We start from the raw sequence: 17065 nt of genomic DNA on the forward strand, positions 1-17065 counted from the left end.
AGGCACGTGTGCATGCATGCCCAAGATCCCAAGAGGAGAATGGAAGAGAAGGGATTGTGGTGTGGCCATCCCCCCTGGGGGGTGATTTCTCACTTTCTATCTCTCTGTGTCTCTGTCAAGTGCACACGCCCGATAGCAAAATCCTCTCAAAAAAAAAAAAAAAATCCTATTATCCTATCAGATCATCCACAGTGCCTAGGCTGAGACTCTCTGCATTAACAGTTATTTAAATGGGGATCTTGAATGTAAAAAGAAGTACAGTGGCTCTATCTTGCTGACCAGTGACATTCAACGTAAAGAAGCAGTTCTGGGAATGGAGGAAATAGCTGGGGTGGGTTTATTCATTTATAAAACTGCTACTTACAGAAGAATTTTCATGTATCAAGAATTACGCTGAAGCAAGATGGTGCTGAGGTTTTTTAAAAAGGGTTATGTAAGCGAAGCCGACCTGTGCATCTTCATTCAGGAATATGAATTAGGATTATGAAATGGGTTTAAGACTATTGGTAGGGGAGAAAGTGGGTTTGGGTAAATGGTTCTCTTATGGCCCTATTATGATTTATCCCTTCTTTGAAAGTTTTGGAAAAGTGGAAAGATCATTTTGTAGCATTTCCCCATTCTTGTTTTTAAAATGAAAAACATGTCCCAAGCCTTATAAATGGCTTGTATTGAACTTTTGCATTTGAATTTAAGATTGTTAAACATGAAAAACAAGAGTTATGCTGGATGGTAATGGTGAGGAAAACGTTTATTTGGCTAAAAACAAAAAGGGATAAAAGGAGAAGCAAACCAAAGATGCTTGGTAGTTAAAGGAAAGCTGGGGGCAGAGCTTGGATGCCAAGCATAAAGTATTTCTTCTATCATGGAGGGAGAACACACACGTCTTTACAGGTCTAAGGAGAGTCAGTGTGTTCAGGGACAAATTTGAAAGTCCTCTGCTACTACCAGGAGCAACCTGTGTAATTGTTTTTTCCCTTTGGTCCCTTTTCTATCTCGACTTAGGCTGATTTCAATTCAGGGCCACAGGGGCTAAAAGCAAATGATGTTCTTAGAAGCAACCTGGAGTTGTGATAGCAATATTTGTGAGTGTGTGTGTCTTGGAGAGGACGCGGGGCTTGCATTGCTTTCGAGTTGTGCAGCTGGCCTGTGAGCAGGTGCTGGCTTTTGTTTTTCCAGTAACAGCTCTTTCTGTTTCCAGCAGTCCTATGCACCAGCTCCCCACCCCATGGCTCCTCCCAGTCCCAGCACAAACAGCAGCAGCAACAACAGCAGCAACAACAGCAGTGGGGAACAGTTGAGTAAAACCAACCTGTACATTCGAGGCCTTCCGCCGGGCACCACTGACCAGGACCTCATCAAGCTGTGCCAACCGTAAGTATCCATTTTCTGCCATTTCTGACTCACATATTTGCCTTGGTGGGCAGGAGTTGTTCTTGCATCCAACGCCCTGTGTGTTGGTGTCCCAGTGAGGAAGGCTCTTCTGTACCAACAGGGCTTCCATTTGCAATTGGATTCCAGCTTATATGAGGTGGTGGAATTTGTTTTAATGTTTGGTGTGGTGGTGGAGGTTCTTGGTAGAGATCCATGGTATTGCTTCCTGATTTATCTGTGTTGAACCAAATATGAGAGTTTTACTCTCAAGCCATGTGGCTGGTGGAGTCAGTGATGAATCTCATCAAAGATGGCTTTTCTGGAGAAGTAGGAGTGAAAAGAATTTCTTAGTCAGAAGTGGAGCCAACTTATGGCCTGGTGGTGAAGTTGGTTGGATCCCACATGGCTGATCATGTGCTTTGAATCCTGGACCCGGTGGCTTGGAAAACATTCAGGAGTGGTGTGTTCATGCCTAAAATCCCAAGAAGAGACTGAAGGAGAAGAGAACACAGCATGGCCATCCCCCGGGAGGTGTTTTCTTACTTTCCTCCATTCTCTATCGCTTTATCTCACTCTCTCTGATGAATGCATATGCCCTTTGGCAAATTCAAAAGAAAACAAAACAAAAGCAAAAATCCTAACTCTGAAGGATTTCAGGATGACTACCTCTTGCGTTCCAAACTTTTCTGGGCAGTACTTGGTACATGCAGGCTTAGACAAGACTAGGTGATTGAAGAATTATTAATCTCATCTTCTAGTCTCTGTAAAAACATCTACTGCCAAGTCTCATAAAGCTATCTCCACCAAGGTCAAGAACCCAAAGGCACTAAGTAGTTTTGTATTTGCCAGGAAGTATAGAAATTATTATGTTCCCTTCCAAAATATTTTTATTACTCTATTATGGTCCAACCTATATTAGGTCTCCTATTTCTCTGCAAATAAATTAATTGTATTTAAGTTTACCTTCGAAATTAAATGAATAATAAATTATGAATTGCAAAATCATAGACCTGTAGTTTTAGATTGCTGTCTACGTATTATTAGTACTGATATTTGTCATTTGTCCATTAGCTGAGTGTTTTTAAATTTTCGGAAACTATTACTCAATTGTTCTTTTTCTCTTTTGCAATGTTTTTATAAGAAGGTTAAGATATTTATTTTGTAAATTTTCCAACCTCTAAAATATTGGAAGTGGAAAACAAACAGTACTTGTTTGCCTTTGTTCTGGATTTTAAGAGTGGGAATGCATATCAGAACAACAGAAAGTGACAGATAGACCAAAACAGTGAGACCAACTGAGACCAGAAGACCACCTCAGACCTCCCACTGCCTTCTGATTGCCCCAAGTACATCCTGGGTCAGCTGCTCTCACATCCCTTCACCGCCATTACTCTTGGAGCCTGTGCCCAGAGCAGGGACCAGATGCAGGCAGTAAGCCCGACTGAGGTAGGAAGACTGGATCAGACCTCTAGCTGCCTTCTGTGTACCCAGGAATACTTTGAGATTTCAGAGTTTTCTGAACCATGCGGATGCCTCTCTCCCCCAGTTGAAACACTCCAGTGCTGGCCCAGGCACACCTGGTTCCAAGAGACTGGGAAGGGAGTCGACACCTAAAACTAGCTATATACACACTTCTCTGACTGGAAGACAAGGCCCTCTACCAAGAACACTCCTGAGAAGTAGACCAGAACACAAATACGTGACTATCTAATCAGTTGAAAAGGCAGTAGATGGAGGAGGGTGGGGACACCTTGTTGCGGTTAACTGCCTTCATTTATGAGAGATGTACGGCAGACCCTTGAAAGATAGATATTTATTTAAAAGGAGTTCTTTAAAAAGAAGAGAAAAGAAAGGTTAAAAATGTCAGAGCTGGACCAGCAGGTGGGGTGGAGGTTAAGGCGGCTGGATCCCACATGGCTGACTGAGCCGTTTGACTCCTGGACCCAGTGGCTTGAAAATTGTGCAGGTGGCATGTCTGTGTGTGGCCCAAATCCTGAGAAGAGAATGGAGGAGAAGGAATTGAAGTATGATCATCCCTCCTGGGGGGTGATTTCTCACTTTTCTCTGTCTATCTGTCTTTCTCCAGTAAATGCAGGCAAAAATAATGCCCAGAGCTGTGCCGGCCCCATGGCCTAATGGTTAAGGGAGCTGGATCCCATATGGCCAACCATATAGTTTGAATCCCCTTCCTAGCAATTTGAAAAACATAGTATGTACATGTGTGTGTACCCCAAATCCCCACAGGATGAAGAAATAGAGGAAAAGGGATTGCAGCATGATCACACCCCATTGGAAGGTATTTTCTCTCTTTTCCCACCTGCCTTTCTCTCTCTGGTGAGGGCATAATGCCGTTTGGCCAAATTAAAAAAAAAAAAATACTTAGCACAAAGACATGGACATATAAGAGGGGTCTTCAACATCTTCATTTCATGGAAAATACATGTGAGGAAAAAACTATGCATGAATTTAAAAAAAATGTTTACACCAAAATAAACTCATACTTTGATTCTATTTACCCATAGATGATGATGATGATGATGATGATTATTTTTGGAGAGGCTTTCGCTCTAGCATGCATGCACTCACCAGAAAGAGACAGAGAGACAAAAAGCAAGAAATCACCCACTGGGGGGATGACCTTGCTGCAATCTCTTCTCCTCCATTCTCTTCTCAGGATCTTGGGCATGCACGTGCACACACCCAGCATGAGTTTAAGCCGCTGGGTCCAGGACTCGAACCATGATTGACTACATGGGAGTCCAGTGACACAGCCATTACACCAACTTCTCGTCCCCCCATGGATTACTATTTTCTTAAAGTCCCCTTTAGTATGTTACATTTCATTGTATAAAGTTTTGGAGAATTGGAAAAGAGATAACTCATCCTTTCTTGCTGTCGTCGTCAGAAAAAATCTGTTAAAAATAATGTCTTCAAAAATGTGAAAGGCTGCTGGCTTTGTGATAGGAGGTGCACATGCAGTATCCTCCTTTTGATGGATATTGATGTAAAAGGAAAAGTCCTGCGATCCTTGATTTGTATTCAAATCTCAAATCATAAAAACGTGTTCGTGGGTATGGAGGGAAGGCTCTCTACCATGGCTGTATATCCCACCCACAGAGCTTGTCGAAACAGATTTCTGGCTCCAGGAGAGTCCCCAGGTCGGGAGTAGAACCGAAGCTTATGTTTTTCTCACAGGCTCCCTGATGTTGATGCTGCTGGTCTTCAGAGAAGCCCTTCTCTCCGCAGTCACCAAAGACCACTATGACTGTGTCCATTATATGGTGTTTCATTTAATTGATGAGAGTAGTTGAGATAGAATCTTGGAATATAACATCTGTTCAGCCACTGTATGATCTTGAAGCAAACTACTTCTTCCTTTTAGCCTCAGTTTCCTCTTTCTTAAATGAGTGGGTTGGGTTTCTGGATTTCTGTGTGGCACCACTGGTGTATGGAATTGCCCCTGACTTGTACACTGAGCCGGGTGCTAAATATTTAGGAATTTTGCAATCAAATTGTCACAATTCTGGTAACTTGAAATTTGCCATGGTTGGGGTATTGATAAGACAAGAACGAGCACTTCCTCCAAATCAGAGCTTTTTTTAGATCTCATAATGCCTTTTTCTTGAGAAACCTTGAAAAACCTCATTGTATTTATGGCTGAGCTGGTTTATGAACACACCACTCAAGTATAATAGTATTGCACTATACATTTTGGTGTCAATTTCTATTTCTGCAAAGAACTGCCAGAATTTTATAAATGCAAATTATTAGCTAGAAGCCTAGATTGGCATTTTCAACCCAGAAAAGTGAGGTGGTGTCACAGAAACGTTGTTACTTAGGAAGTTCGTTTTGTTCATGTTTCTTAAGTGCATCTGAGAAATGTAAAGAATGCTGAGTGAACAGAGTAATGGTCCTTCAGTTACTGAAGTAACCTAGACCTGGGGTTTAGTACTCACATTCTTTGTCCTAGAGAATCTTTGAGAACTGATGCGATCCAGTAACTTATTGTTGTGCAAATAGTTGTGCACTCCAAAATCTGCCTTTTAGTTCTGGCTATGTGACCGAGTTGGGTTTGTGGCTTTACATAAATGACTTTTTCCCCTTCAATAGATTGGTTTCTCCCATCTATAAAATAACAGATTTGAACTCAATAGTGTTTTATACTAATTTCACTCTGAAATTCTTAAGTTTGACCAAGGGCCTCTTTATAATCAGCAAAATTTGCTTGGGATCACCCTTTCTATTTTTCTTCAGTCCCCATTTATCGTTCACCAGGACCACAGCTGGAGTTAACTCAGCTCCATGAGTCTGACTTGATGGCTGGAGATGCCTTTGGTAAGAGACAGAGTAGAACATTTGTCAAGTTCTGCTTCTTCTCTTCCACTGTTGGTCTCTTATAGTGCTCATTACTGTTTTACATTAGCAGTCTTCCAAAGATTAAAATCATTTTGCATTCAAATTACTCATCCAATACCTCTGAAATAATTTTACCCATAAAATAAATAATATTTGTCTGCTCAAATGAACTTTCCATCAGTATGCATTTTCCATATTTATGCCTATAAAGTTATGCGTTCTTTTAGTCTTCTACAGGAAATGCAGTATTTGCTAATAGCCATGGCAATAAAACAATACAAAACAGAGATATAGGAAAAAAGACACAGACATATTGAATTACCTGGTATTAGTACACACTATCCATATTAATGGTAGTGAACAGCCAGAAAATGATATGAAGGGAAATGAAATTGGATTATTTCTCTATGTATAATCTGAGAGCAAATTCTTACGAAGAAATTCTATTCACATTCATCATCAAAGCTTCTGTAGTCACATCACAAGTAAAAATCAAAGAAAAGAAGACAAGAATGAAGAATAATAGACATGAAGAATGATTCTGCACTTTGGAAAATGTCTCTGGTTATACCTGTGTTTTGGGGTGAATATATTACATTGTGTGTATTGTAGGAAATAAGATAGTTAAAGATCTCATAATGTCTTTTTCTTGAGAAACCTTGAAAAACCTCATTGTATGCTCAATCAAAAACTAGTTATGAAGTTCCTGCAGCATGCCTCTGCAAAGAATTTGGTAGTGAGTGTACTTTTTAAAGACGTTTCTTTCCCTCAGCCAAATTTATATTCTACTGGGTAAAATAGACATCAATTAAATAATTGTATGATTTGATACAAAATTGCACTATAAATGTTTAAAAAAAAGAGAGAGAAATTAGATACTAAGTGGGTTGATAACATGGGATTAGACCTAGTTAGGGAAACTGGCAAAGGTGTGTCTGAGAAGTGATCATTGAGCCGTGATCAGAAGGATGAATAGTTGGAGGAAGGAAAGATCATTCCAGGCAGAGGGAACTTGATGTGTGCAGAACCAGTGGCTGAAGGGAGCTGGCAGGAGCTGACAGAAGGTCCACGGGGTCATTGTAGAGAGATGAAGGTAGAGTATGAGGGAAAATGAGCTGGAAACATGGAGAGAGACAAGATAACCCCTTTGTAAATCATGTTAAGAGCTTTGCTTTATCTTAAGAGGAATGGGAGAAACCATCAAGTTGTCAAAAACAGGAAAGTGGCATAAAATTAGACTTTTGTTTCAAATTGCTAACTCCAGCTACAGAGAAGAGGGAAGGGACTCACAAGTTCAAGGAACAGAGTAAGACTCCTTGCAAAGGAAGCCGGAAGAGGAGGACTTTGCATTTAGAGGAGAGGGTTGAGGATTAATCATTGTGATGGTAGCATAGTTACATGTGGTGAAGGTGTCTTGTATTATATGTGTCCATTTTTCCCTTAAAAAACAAGGACTTGAGGGAACCAGCAGTTAGCGTAATGGCTATGTCGCCGGACTCCCACGTAGTCGACCACGGTTCGCGTCCTGGACCCGGTGGCTTAAAACTCACGCCAGGGGCGTGTGCATACGTGCCCAAGATCCCAAGAGGAGAATGGAGGAGAAGGGATTGGGGCGTGATCATCCCCCCTGGGGGGTGATTTCTCACTTTCTGTCTCTCTGTCTCTCTCTGTCTGTCTGGCGAGCGCACGTGCCCTATAGCGAAAACCTCTCCAAAAAAAAAAACCAAAAAAAACAAAAAAACACAAAAAACACAAGGACTTGGGAGACAACTAACCAAACAAATTTTAGAAGAAACAGTACAGTAGCACAAAATAAAACATGAATCAGTTGATTTTTAGTTAACCCTTTTTTCTTACTCTGTCATGAATGGGTCATCAATAATTATTTAGTAGCTGTATTATGAAATGCATTAAAGACAAACCTGAGAAGTACTAAAACTCCAGTTGATTATACAAACTTATTCATGGGATGGGTAGAACTTTAGAATTATGTACCCTCTGAGTTTATCTAAGGAGAAGAAGATGGAAATGGAAGAAGATAGATTTGGTTTAATAAAGTGAGGGAGAACAGTGAAGAGTTTTTGTTTTGTTTTTTGAGAGAAATTTTTGCTATAGGGCACATATGCTTGCAGGAAAGACAAAGAAAGAGAGAGAGAAAGAGAGAGAGAAATCACGCCACAATCCCTTCTCCTCCATTCTCTTCTCAGGATTTGGGTTAGGCACGTACATACACCGGATGTGAGTTTTAAGCCACCAGGTCCGGGATTTGAACAGTGGTCAACTATGTGGGAGTTCAGTGACATAACCATTGCCTTCTCTCTCTCTCTGTCTGTCTGGCGAGCCCACGTGCCCTATAGCGAAAACCTCTCCAAAAAAAAAAAACAAAAAAAACAAAAAAACACAAAAAACACAAGGACTTGGGAGACAACTAACCAAACAAATTTTAGAAGAAACAGTACAGTAGCACAAAATAAAACATGAATCAGTTGATTTTTAGTTAACCCTTTTTTCTTACTCTGTCATGAATGGGTCATCAATAATTATTTAGTAGCTGTATTATGAAATGCATTAAAGACAAACCTGAGAAGTACTAAAACTCCAGTTGATTATACAAACTTATTCATGGGATGGGTAGAACTTTAGAATTATGTACCCTCTGAGTTTATCTAAGGAGAAGAAGATGGAAATGGAAGAAGATAGATTTGGTTTAATAAAGTGAGGGAGAACAGTGAAGAGTTTTTGTTTTGTTTTTTGAGAGAAATTTTTGCTATAGGGCACATATGCTTGCAGGAAAGACAAAGAAAGAGAGAGAGAAAGAGAGAGAGAAATCACGCCACAATCCCTTCTCCTCCATTCTCTTCTCAGGATTTGGGTTAGGCACGTACATACACCGGATGTGAGTTTTAAGCCACCAGGTCCGGGATTTGAACAGTGGTCAACTATGTGGGAGTTCAGTGACATAACCATTGCACCATCTGCTGGTCTTGTTTTTCTGGATGACATAAAAATTTGATGGTGTAATTCTTTATCCCAAATTAAGTTACATTCCTCCTTCCAAGAAATTGGTCATTTCTATTATGATTGCAAGTATGCCCTTCAAATATATTTAAATTACTCTTAAAAATATTTACCATCATAGGCAGAATTTACACCTGGGAAAAAAATCATTCATGTGTTTCTATCTTTCTTGTCTTTGATGTCTTTTATCTAGTCATTCTGGTGGTTTATAAATTTGAATTCATACAATGCTCTCAGAAAGTCCCAGCCGATTACCCCCAATTATACGTGATGAACTAATTTGGAGTTAACTAAAATATCAGAGTGAGCCCCCAGCCTGGTGGCATAGACAGGAGCAGAACAGAGAGAATTGCCCTCTTTTTTTTTTTTAAGTTTATTTTATATTTCTATTATGAGAGACAGAGAGACAGAGACCCTTGTCAGGTCCACGCTGTGCCATGATCCACTAACCCCGAGCGGATCTAGGATCCTGTGTGCTCAGTACTCCAGTCAGCGCAGATCTGAACCCCTGGCTTTCCATGCAGCTCCATCATCATGAAGTGACACCTCATCACCTGTGCCATCATGGTGGCAGGGACAGTGAACTGTTCTCACGTTACCAAGTAAACTGTGGCTGTTCAGGCCACTTAAGCAGAAGGAGAGGAAATGGAGGGGGAGACCCTTGGGGAGGCAGGTGTGCATGCATTTCCAATCATCTCTAGGAGGATTGTTTGCTGTAAATGTCCTCTTTGTTCAAATTATGACAACCTAGCATTTCTTCCCTTAAAATGAAACCGTGTCACTTTAACATTTAACAAGAGAGGTGGAACACCCGCAATGAAAAGCCAGGGAAATAAAATAGGAGTATTTGTGCTCAAGAGCTGAAGGGTCTGCTGGAGCTAATCTCCCCGACTTTTACCCAGCCCTGGTGGCTGTCTCGTTATGGGGCGCGCTGAACGCCAAATAGTAAGAGCAGAGAAAGTGCCATCCGGGCTCCGAGTGCAGGGTCCATTATCCACGGTGTCAGACAGTTTTGACAAATGCACCGACACAATCAAACCTTTTATCAATTTAAAAATAACCTTGTCACAGTAATCTGTCAAAATGTTCAGATACAGCTAAAGCAAAACAAGTCATCATGCACTCCGGGGTAACCAAGTAAATAAGAAAAATGTGACTGGCAATTTTTTTGAGCTTGTGTTTTACTGTGTCATTGAAGATTTAAAAGTTCCCTCTAATAAGACCCAAGGAAATTTATTAGTAGCTTTCTTCTGCAAGTCAAACTCAAATTGCACAGCTGTTTCTGAGGTATCATAAATCCAGGGGATGGCAGGTGTGAGCAGGAAGTGAATTCCAGAATCTTTGAACCTTGCCTTTGTGTATTTTAAGTGAAGAGTCCCTTGAAGAACTGGGTACTTGAATTCCTTGAGTCAGCATAGGACTGACACTTGGTTATACATGTTAATTCAAATTTAGGCACAATTCTACTTGCCAACTACCAGACATACTGTTTGATTAGTAACTAGCAAATAATTGTCAGGACCAGCAGATGGTGGAATAATTATGTCATTGGACTCCCATGTAGTCTACCACAGTTCGAGTCCCAGACCTGGTGGCTTAAAACTCATACTGGGTGCAAGCATGTGTGTGCCCAAAATCCTGAGAAGAGAATGGAAGAGAAGGGATTGTGGCATGGCCATCCTCCCAGGGGGGTGATTTCTCACTTCCTGTCTCTATGTCTCTCTCTCTCTGGCGAGTGCACGTGCCCTATAGCAAAAATCTCTCAAAAAATTTGTCATTCATACATATTATTAACAACATACATTGTGTCAGTATCACATGTCATGCACTTTGCTAATTTTATCTTATTTAATGATTACAATAAATCTGCGAAGTGAGAAAAATAATTTCTGAGACATAAGTAGCCCAGTAAACTAAGGCACAAGGAAATTGAGGCTCTCATTCAAGTTTATTACAGCCTTCAGGATTCAAAACCCAGCTCTGACTTTCAAAGCCCTTATTCATAACCACTGAGACAAGGGTAGCGTAAATCATGATTGCTCAAATCCAGGGCTGCCCATGGAATCTCTGGAGGAGGTTTGCAAAACAAGGGGTCAGTTCCTCGCCCTCCAGGGATTCTGCTTTAATTAGCATGAGGCTATTCTGGACATCTGAATTTTTCAAGAGATTACAAAGTTTGAGAACCTCGGGAGTTACTCATAGGCAAACTCATCAGAGAACTAATTTAATCTTCTATTTTAACTTCTTTACTCTCATTTTCAGAGAATTCACTAATTTGATTTCAGTTAACCAGAAAAGTTAAAAATAAATTTTCTTAAGATGCTATTTGGAGGAATTAGATTTTCTGATCACAAAATTGAATTTGTAGATTAAGCACATGGGAAAATCAAGCCCTAGATAGAATACGACTCTGCAAGTTTTTTTTAAAGGATGTGCTTGGAAATGCCCTTGTTCTCCTTCTTCTGATTTTCATAAGTCAAACATTTCTTCAGCATTCTGACTTTTCATGTTTTATTTATGTATTATTATTAGTTTGCCATAGGGTACATGTACTCACTGGAAAGGGGCAGAGAGAATCAGAGAGAGGGCAAGTGGGGGCATGGCCATGCCACATTTCCTTCTCCTCCGTTTTCCTCTCGGGATTTTGGGCATGCATGCACACACACCTAGTGTGATTCTTGAAATATTTGAATGTAGATCAAATTTGGTTTAGTTTAACTTCTTTCTAGAAAAAGAGAGAGAACCCGTTATTCCTGTTCTCCATATCGGTATCTCTGTTCTCTAAGGGTCATTCAGGTGCTGGAATACCTGAGTTCAGCTCTTAAGGCTATCATTGTTCTTGGACAAGTGTCACAACTCTGTTCTTAAGATTCTTTTACTATGGAGTAATGGTACCTTCCTGGTTTAGGATTTTAGGAGATTTAAATGACTTAATACCTGGAAGGCACTTAAATAGGGCTTGCCGTGGAGCAAGTGTTCAGTTAGTATCATGATATGGGATGTTTCCCAGTATAAACTCATGTTAGTTTGTTCCCCGTTTGCATGTTCTGTTTGAAGCTAATGGTGATTTGTTCAAATAATTTCTCACTGTATACAGTAATGCTTTGTGAAATCATATGCCATCCAAAGTTCTTTCTAGCCCTGGTAATCTGTAATTATTCAGTTCTAAGCCTTATGTACAAATATCCTAAACACAAATATCTTCATGACTTAGACCGCAGACTTTGGTTTTTAATAATGGCCCTTTCCACATGTCAGTTTTTTTTAACTTTATTTATTTATTCTACAATTAAAGTATAAATTTGTTTTGGTACAAAAACTCTTTGAAATTCATATGCAGGTTTTCATGACATGTATTTCCATGAGCTTTTAATTTTTTTTCTGAAACATTTTTTAGTTAATTAATTTACATTCATTCCCTAAGCATTGTCACAGTAGACACAATGACATGCACCAAGCCTAACATTCATGTGTGTGTGTGTGTGTGTGTGTGTGTGTGTGTGTATATATATATATATATATATTTATATATATAAAACCTGTAATATTGAGCCTTGCTGATGCTGGCAGGGATTTTAGGAAAGCAACCAAGTTTGAGTTAAAAAAAAAATTGATCTGTTTTACTGATTCATGTTTTGACATCACAGGGCAAAGCAGAAACATAATCTATAGCCAACCTGCGTGTCCCAGTACAGAACAATGGCGCACTCACAGTGAACTCTGATCGCTGGAATCACTTGTGTGTTTTATTGGGTATGAGGTGTCCTCGGGACAGTTTCATGACAAGAAACCAGAAGTCTGTAAGAAGTGCAAGTAAGAACTAGAAATAAGGCTATCAGAGAACTGGAAAAGGCTTCCCCAGTTTCACAATTGGAAAGTGGAGTCATCCTGAACTAATCATGAGTGACACCTCTGTGGCAGGGAAAGGAGGCTCGTTTCCAGAGGATGCTTTCACGTCAGGGTCATTTTGTCTGAGTAGAAAGCGATTTGCTGTGGGTCTTTAAATAAACAGTCAGTTCTTGGTTCTCTGCCTGTACGGATGACGCTCTTTTCTCTAACTCGGAAGGAAGAGGGTAGAATTGATGAGGTTACAACTCCATGCTAATTCTGCGACAGCTCAATGCATTTGTATTTATCTCATGTTTGAATTCCAAGGGAAAAAGGGAAATAGGGAGAGCGGGTATTCCAGTGAGTGTTTTGTACAGATATTGTTACAAGCACTTTATAGGTAGACTGACTCTGGTTGGTCCAGAAATGTCTCTGTTTTAGCATGAAAATTCTACATCTTGGGAACCCTTCAGAATTCTAGTAGAAGTGTTATTTCTTTGATGATCATTTCCCCTTCCATTTCCAATGAGGTACCATTATTCTCTTTTGTAGCTGAGGAAACTAAGGGACTGAAAGCTTAGGGAATATTCTGAAGTTTTAATAGATACTGACCTTTCCTAATAGTGGCCCAATGAGAACTCAAACCCAAGCATTAAAGCCTACTCTCTTAGTCTCCTCCCACGTTTACATATTTAAGTAAACACTTAAGTTGTTAAACTAGACCCTATTTGCCGAAACTTGGCCTAGAGATTGGGTACTTCAGTCCCTATGTTGTAAAGTGAGGAGATGAATTACTTCCATACCGTCTGTAGGTGACACCTTTTTGTTGGTGACACCAGATTATGATATAAGCTCCTGTATCAGAATTGCCTGTTTCCAACTACAAAGAAATGTCTTTCTGGGGGCCAGCAGTTGTTGTAATGGCTATGTCACTAGATTCCCATGTAGTAAACTGTGGCTCAAGTCCCAGACCCGGTGGCTTAAACTCACGCTGGGTGCATGTGCATGCGTACCCAAGATCCCGAGAGAAGAATGGAGGAGAAGGGATTGCAGCGTGGCCATCTCCCTGGGGGGTGATTTCTTGCTTTCTATCTCTCTGTCTCTCTCTCTCTGGTGAGCACATGCGCCCTATAGCAAAAACCTCTCAGAAAAAAGAAAAAAAAAAAAGAAGAAATGTCTTTCTGAGCCACTACTAGAAAACTAATTAGTTATTTGTTAACTTCTGCTACAACAACCTACCTGTAATTTGCAGGTAATGAAGTGCCTTGCATAGTGAGTAGTTAAGAAAGAGTGCCGAGGGGCTAGCAGGTGGCATGGTGGTTAAGAGTGCTAGACTCTCACATGGCTGACCTGGACTTGATGACTTGCTTTCTCACTTTCCATCTCTCTCTCTTTCACTCTGTCCCTCTCTGGTCAAATTAAAACACTTCGGCAAAATCTATTTGTTTGGGTTAATGTTGTTGTTGTTATTATTATTATTATTATTATTTCAAAAAAGAACATGAAGGACCAACCAGTGGTGTGGTGTTAAGATGGTTAGGTTCCCTCTGGCTGACTGTGTGCTTTGAGTCTCAAACTGGTAGCTTTATAAACACTGTATCTTGTGTGTCCAGAATTGAGCAAGGAGTTGGAGAAGGGATTGCAGTGTGGCCATGGGCATGGGGAGTGTTTTCTTACCTTTTTTCTTCTCTCTCTTTTTCTCTGTCTTTCCCTGGCAAGCACACACAGCCTCTAGCAAATGACAAATGAAAAAGAGCAGGAGAAACTATTTAGACAAATTACAATACAAATATCTACAAATATGACATGATATTTGAAATGAAAGTTTCTATATCCTGGTTGTCAGTGGGGGATAAATGTCCTTTGATACAGTTTTATTCTTTCTGTCACTCTCTGGCTACATAACCAATGTTCTGATTGGAGTTGTATGATAATTCTCCCACATTTGGAGTTAGAAAAGCAATAAAATGGGCCAGTAGGTAGCATAGTGTTTAATGGCACTGGACTCCTACATGACTGACTGTGGTTCGAGTCCTGGACTTGGTGGTTTGCTTTGTCAGTTTATCTTTCTCTCTCTCTCTCACACACACACACACACATACTCTCACACTCACACTCACACTCACTCTCCCACTCTGTCCCTCTCTGGTCAAATTAAAATAAACAAATGGATAAATAAGGTTAAATCAAATAAGAAAAAGAAAAGAAAGAAAGGCAATAAGCAACAGATAGGGGGCAAAGTATCAGTGCAGTATTGTCAACTTTTAATTTTATTCAATGGTGATTTTAAAATATTTACTATTATTCATATCCCATTGAGCAAATAACATACCTTTCCTATCACTAGCACCCTCTTTAAAGTTCACTTTAACACTAAAAGTGTCATCATTTTCAGTCTCATAGACAAGAAAGTTAAACTGAATCCTCACTACAAAAATAGGAATTACATTGCGAAAAATAAAAGGTAGAAAACACAATTGCATCACACATGCTTGTTTTTGGTACTCATTTGTTTGTTTGAGATGCTAGGCTCAGTGTCATTTTACATCGGGCTGGCTTCAACTCACTCCAGTGTTGTATTGTTTTACCACCATCATTGTAGAATTCCAATTTCTTATCCACATGTTGACAGAAATGGGAGCACCATATTTCATGCTATTTTACTTATTGAGAGTTTTCTTTTCTTTTTTTTTGGGGGGGGTGGCGGGGGGGAGAGGTTTTTGCTATAGGATACATGAGCTCACCAGAAAGACAGAGAGAGACAGAGAGACAGAAAGCGAGAAATCACCCCCCGAAGGGGGATGGCCACACCGCAATCCCTTCTCCTCCATTCTCCTCTCGGGCAAGAGTTTAAGCCACCAGGTCTGGGACTTGAACTGCGGTTGACTAGATAGGAGTCCAGCAACCTAACCATTATGCCAACTGCTGGTCCCCTCATTGAGAGTTTTCTAAGCAAACTGAGAAAGACTGAGGAACCACAGCCCCTAAGCTAGTGCCAAGAAGAAAGAACACGCTGCAGCAGGGTGAGCACTTGCCCAACTTATGCAAGGGAAGGAGAACTCAGCATAGGGAATCCAGCTTAGAGAAGGAGGGTTCTCAGTTCTCATCCAGAAATCTCCACGGGCCAGCAAGGAGGAGGTGGGGAACGTGTTTGGAAAGGAATGCATTGTTGGGTCAGGGAAAATGTTAACGAGTATTGGCCAATAGTCCAGTGGGTCTAAATAAAATATCTGAAGGCTCTTCTCAGCTCAGCCGCCCAAGGTCTCCATGGCCTTGCCAGACTTTTACCTAACTAAGCTTTGGCCGCCCCAGTGACTCCTTTTGTTACTTATCACACAATTGTTTGATTTCCAGTCCTCTGATCTCAGTGTGTGATGAAGTATTAGTCAGTCTTACTGTGTTAGTAGATTTGTCTTTCCAAGTGCAGCAGTCAATTTTATTCTGGATTTTAGTGATAGGGGTTCCACCTAGATTCAGCATTCTGTTGCCGTTGTGTACACAACTGCTTGATGTTAATGCTAATTGCTAAAACCTTGAAGTTACTCATCTTTTGTTACTAATAAAAGGTAGATGCCCTGAACCTCAACTGTAGTGGTCAATAGAAAATGAACAAATAAAAGACCCCAGTTTGGGTTGGAATATGAAAAGTATTCACTTCATTTATCAAGAATAGTAAAGCAGATTGGAAATATGTGGTTAGTTTCTAAAGTGCTTTGACTGATAGCCATCAACAGATACCATGCATATGCATTGCACTCAATCACATACACACACACTTGCGCGAGCGCTCTTTCTCTCTCTCCCCCTGTATCTGTCTATATTCTTGTAACATTTCATTTTGTACCCTATAATTCTTAAAGGGAAAGGATTTTGTCTTCAACAATATCCAACTCAATGCCTACCATGAACCAGGAGCCCAGTAACAATTTGTGTTAAGAAATGTTAACTGGGGGAGCTGGTCTTCTGAATGTTACTTACATCTTACACTGTTATCATTTTCACCCCTTATATCAGAGTGGGAAAAAAATTACATTTAACAGAGCCAAAACTTCATGGAATCACCAATTTGTATTGTTATCTCTGTGTATATTAGAAAACTGCCTTTTTTTTTTTTTTTGGAGAGATTTTCACTGTAGGGCGCGTGCGCTCGCCAGACAGACAGAGAGAGACATAGAGACAGAAAGCGAGAAATTACCCCCCAGGGGGGATGGTCACGCCGCAATCCCTTCTCCTCCATTCTCCTCTCGGGATCTTGGGCACGCACGCACATGCGCCTGGCGTGAGTTTTAAGCCACCGGGTCCGGGACACGAACCACGGTCGACTACGTGGGAGTCCAGCGACATAGCCATTATGCTAACTGCTGGTTCCCAGAAAACTGCCTTTTTTTATGGCTTCAAAATACTGAACTAGACAGTTGGGAAGAGTGTAAGTGAAGTTGAAGAAGGTAAAACAAGAAAGTCATTTTTGTAGGATGTGTTTTAGATTCTTGCA

General features: G+C 40.4%; 1 protein-coding gene across 6 annotated transcripts in view; it reads left to right on the plus strand.

The window, feature by feature from the left end:
• The first annotated feature begins 1201 nt into the window (after window positions 1-1201).
• RBMS3 (RNA binding motif single stranded interacting protein 3) overlaps window positions 1202-17065 on the plus strand; it is a 638647-nt gene continuing 622783 nt past the window's right edge. For 4 of the 6 annotated variants that reach the window (XM_027775939.1, XM_027775941.1, XM_027775940.1 and 1 more), the window contains exon 1: window positions 1203-1371. In XM_027775939.1, the coding sequence (XP_027631740.1) occupies window positions 1226-1371 (146 nt within the window). In that variant the 5' untranslated portion in view covers window positions 1203-1225. Of the gene's footprint in view, window positions 1372-17065 lie in introns of all 6 variants that reach the window. The other 2 variants (XM_006158950.2, XM_006158951.2) reach the window with 1 other exon arrangement.

The sequence above is a fragment of the Tupaia chinensis genome, unplaced genomic scaffold (assembly GCF_000334495.1).
Source record: "Tupaia chinensis unplaced genomic scaffold, TupChi_1.0 Scaffold000617_1, whole genome shotgun sequence".
Classification (NCBI taxonomy): Eukaryota; Metazoa; Chordata; class Mammalia; order Scandentia; family Tupaiidae; genus Tupaia; species Tupaia belangeri.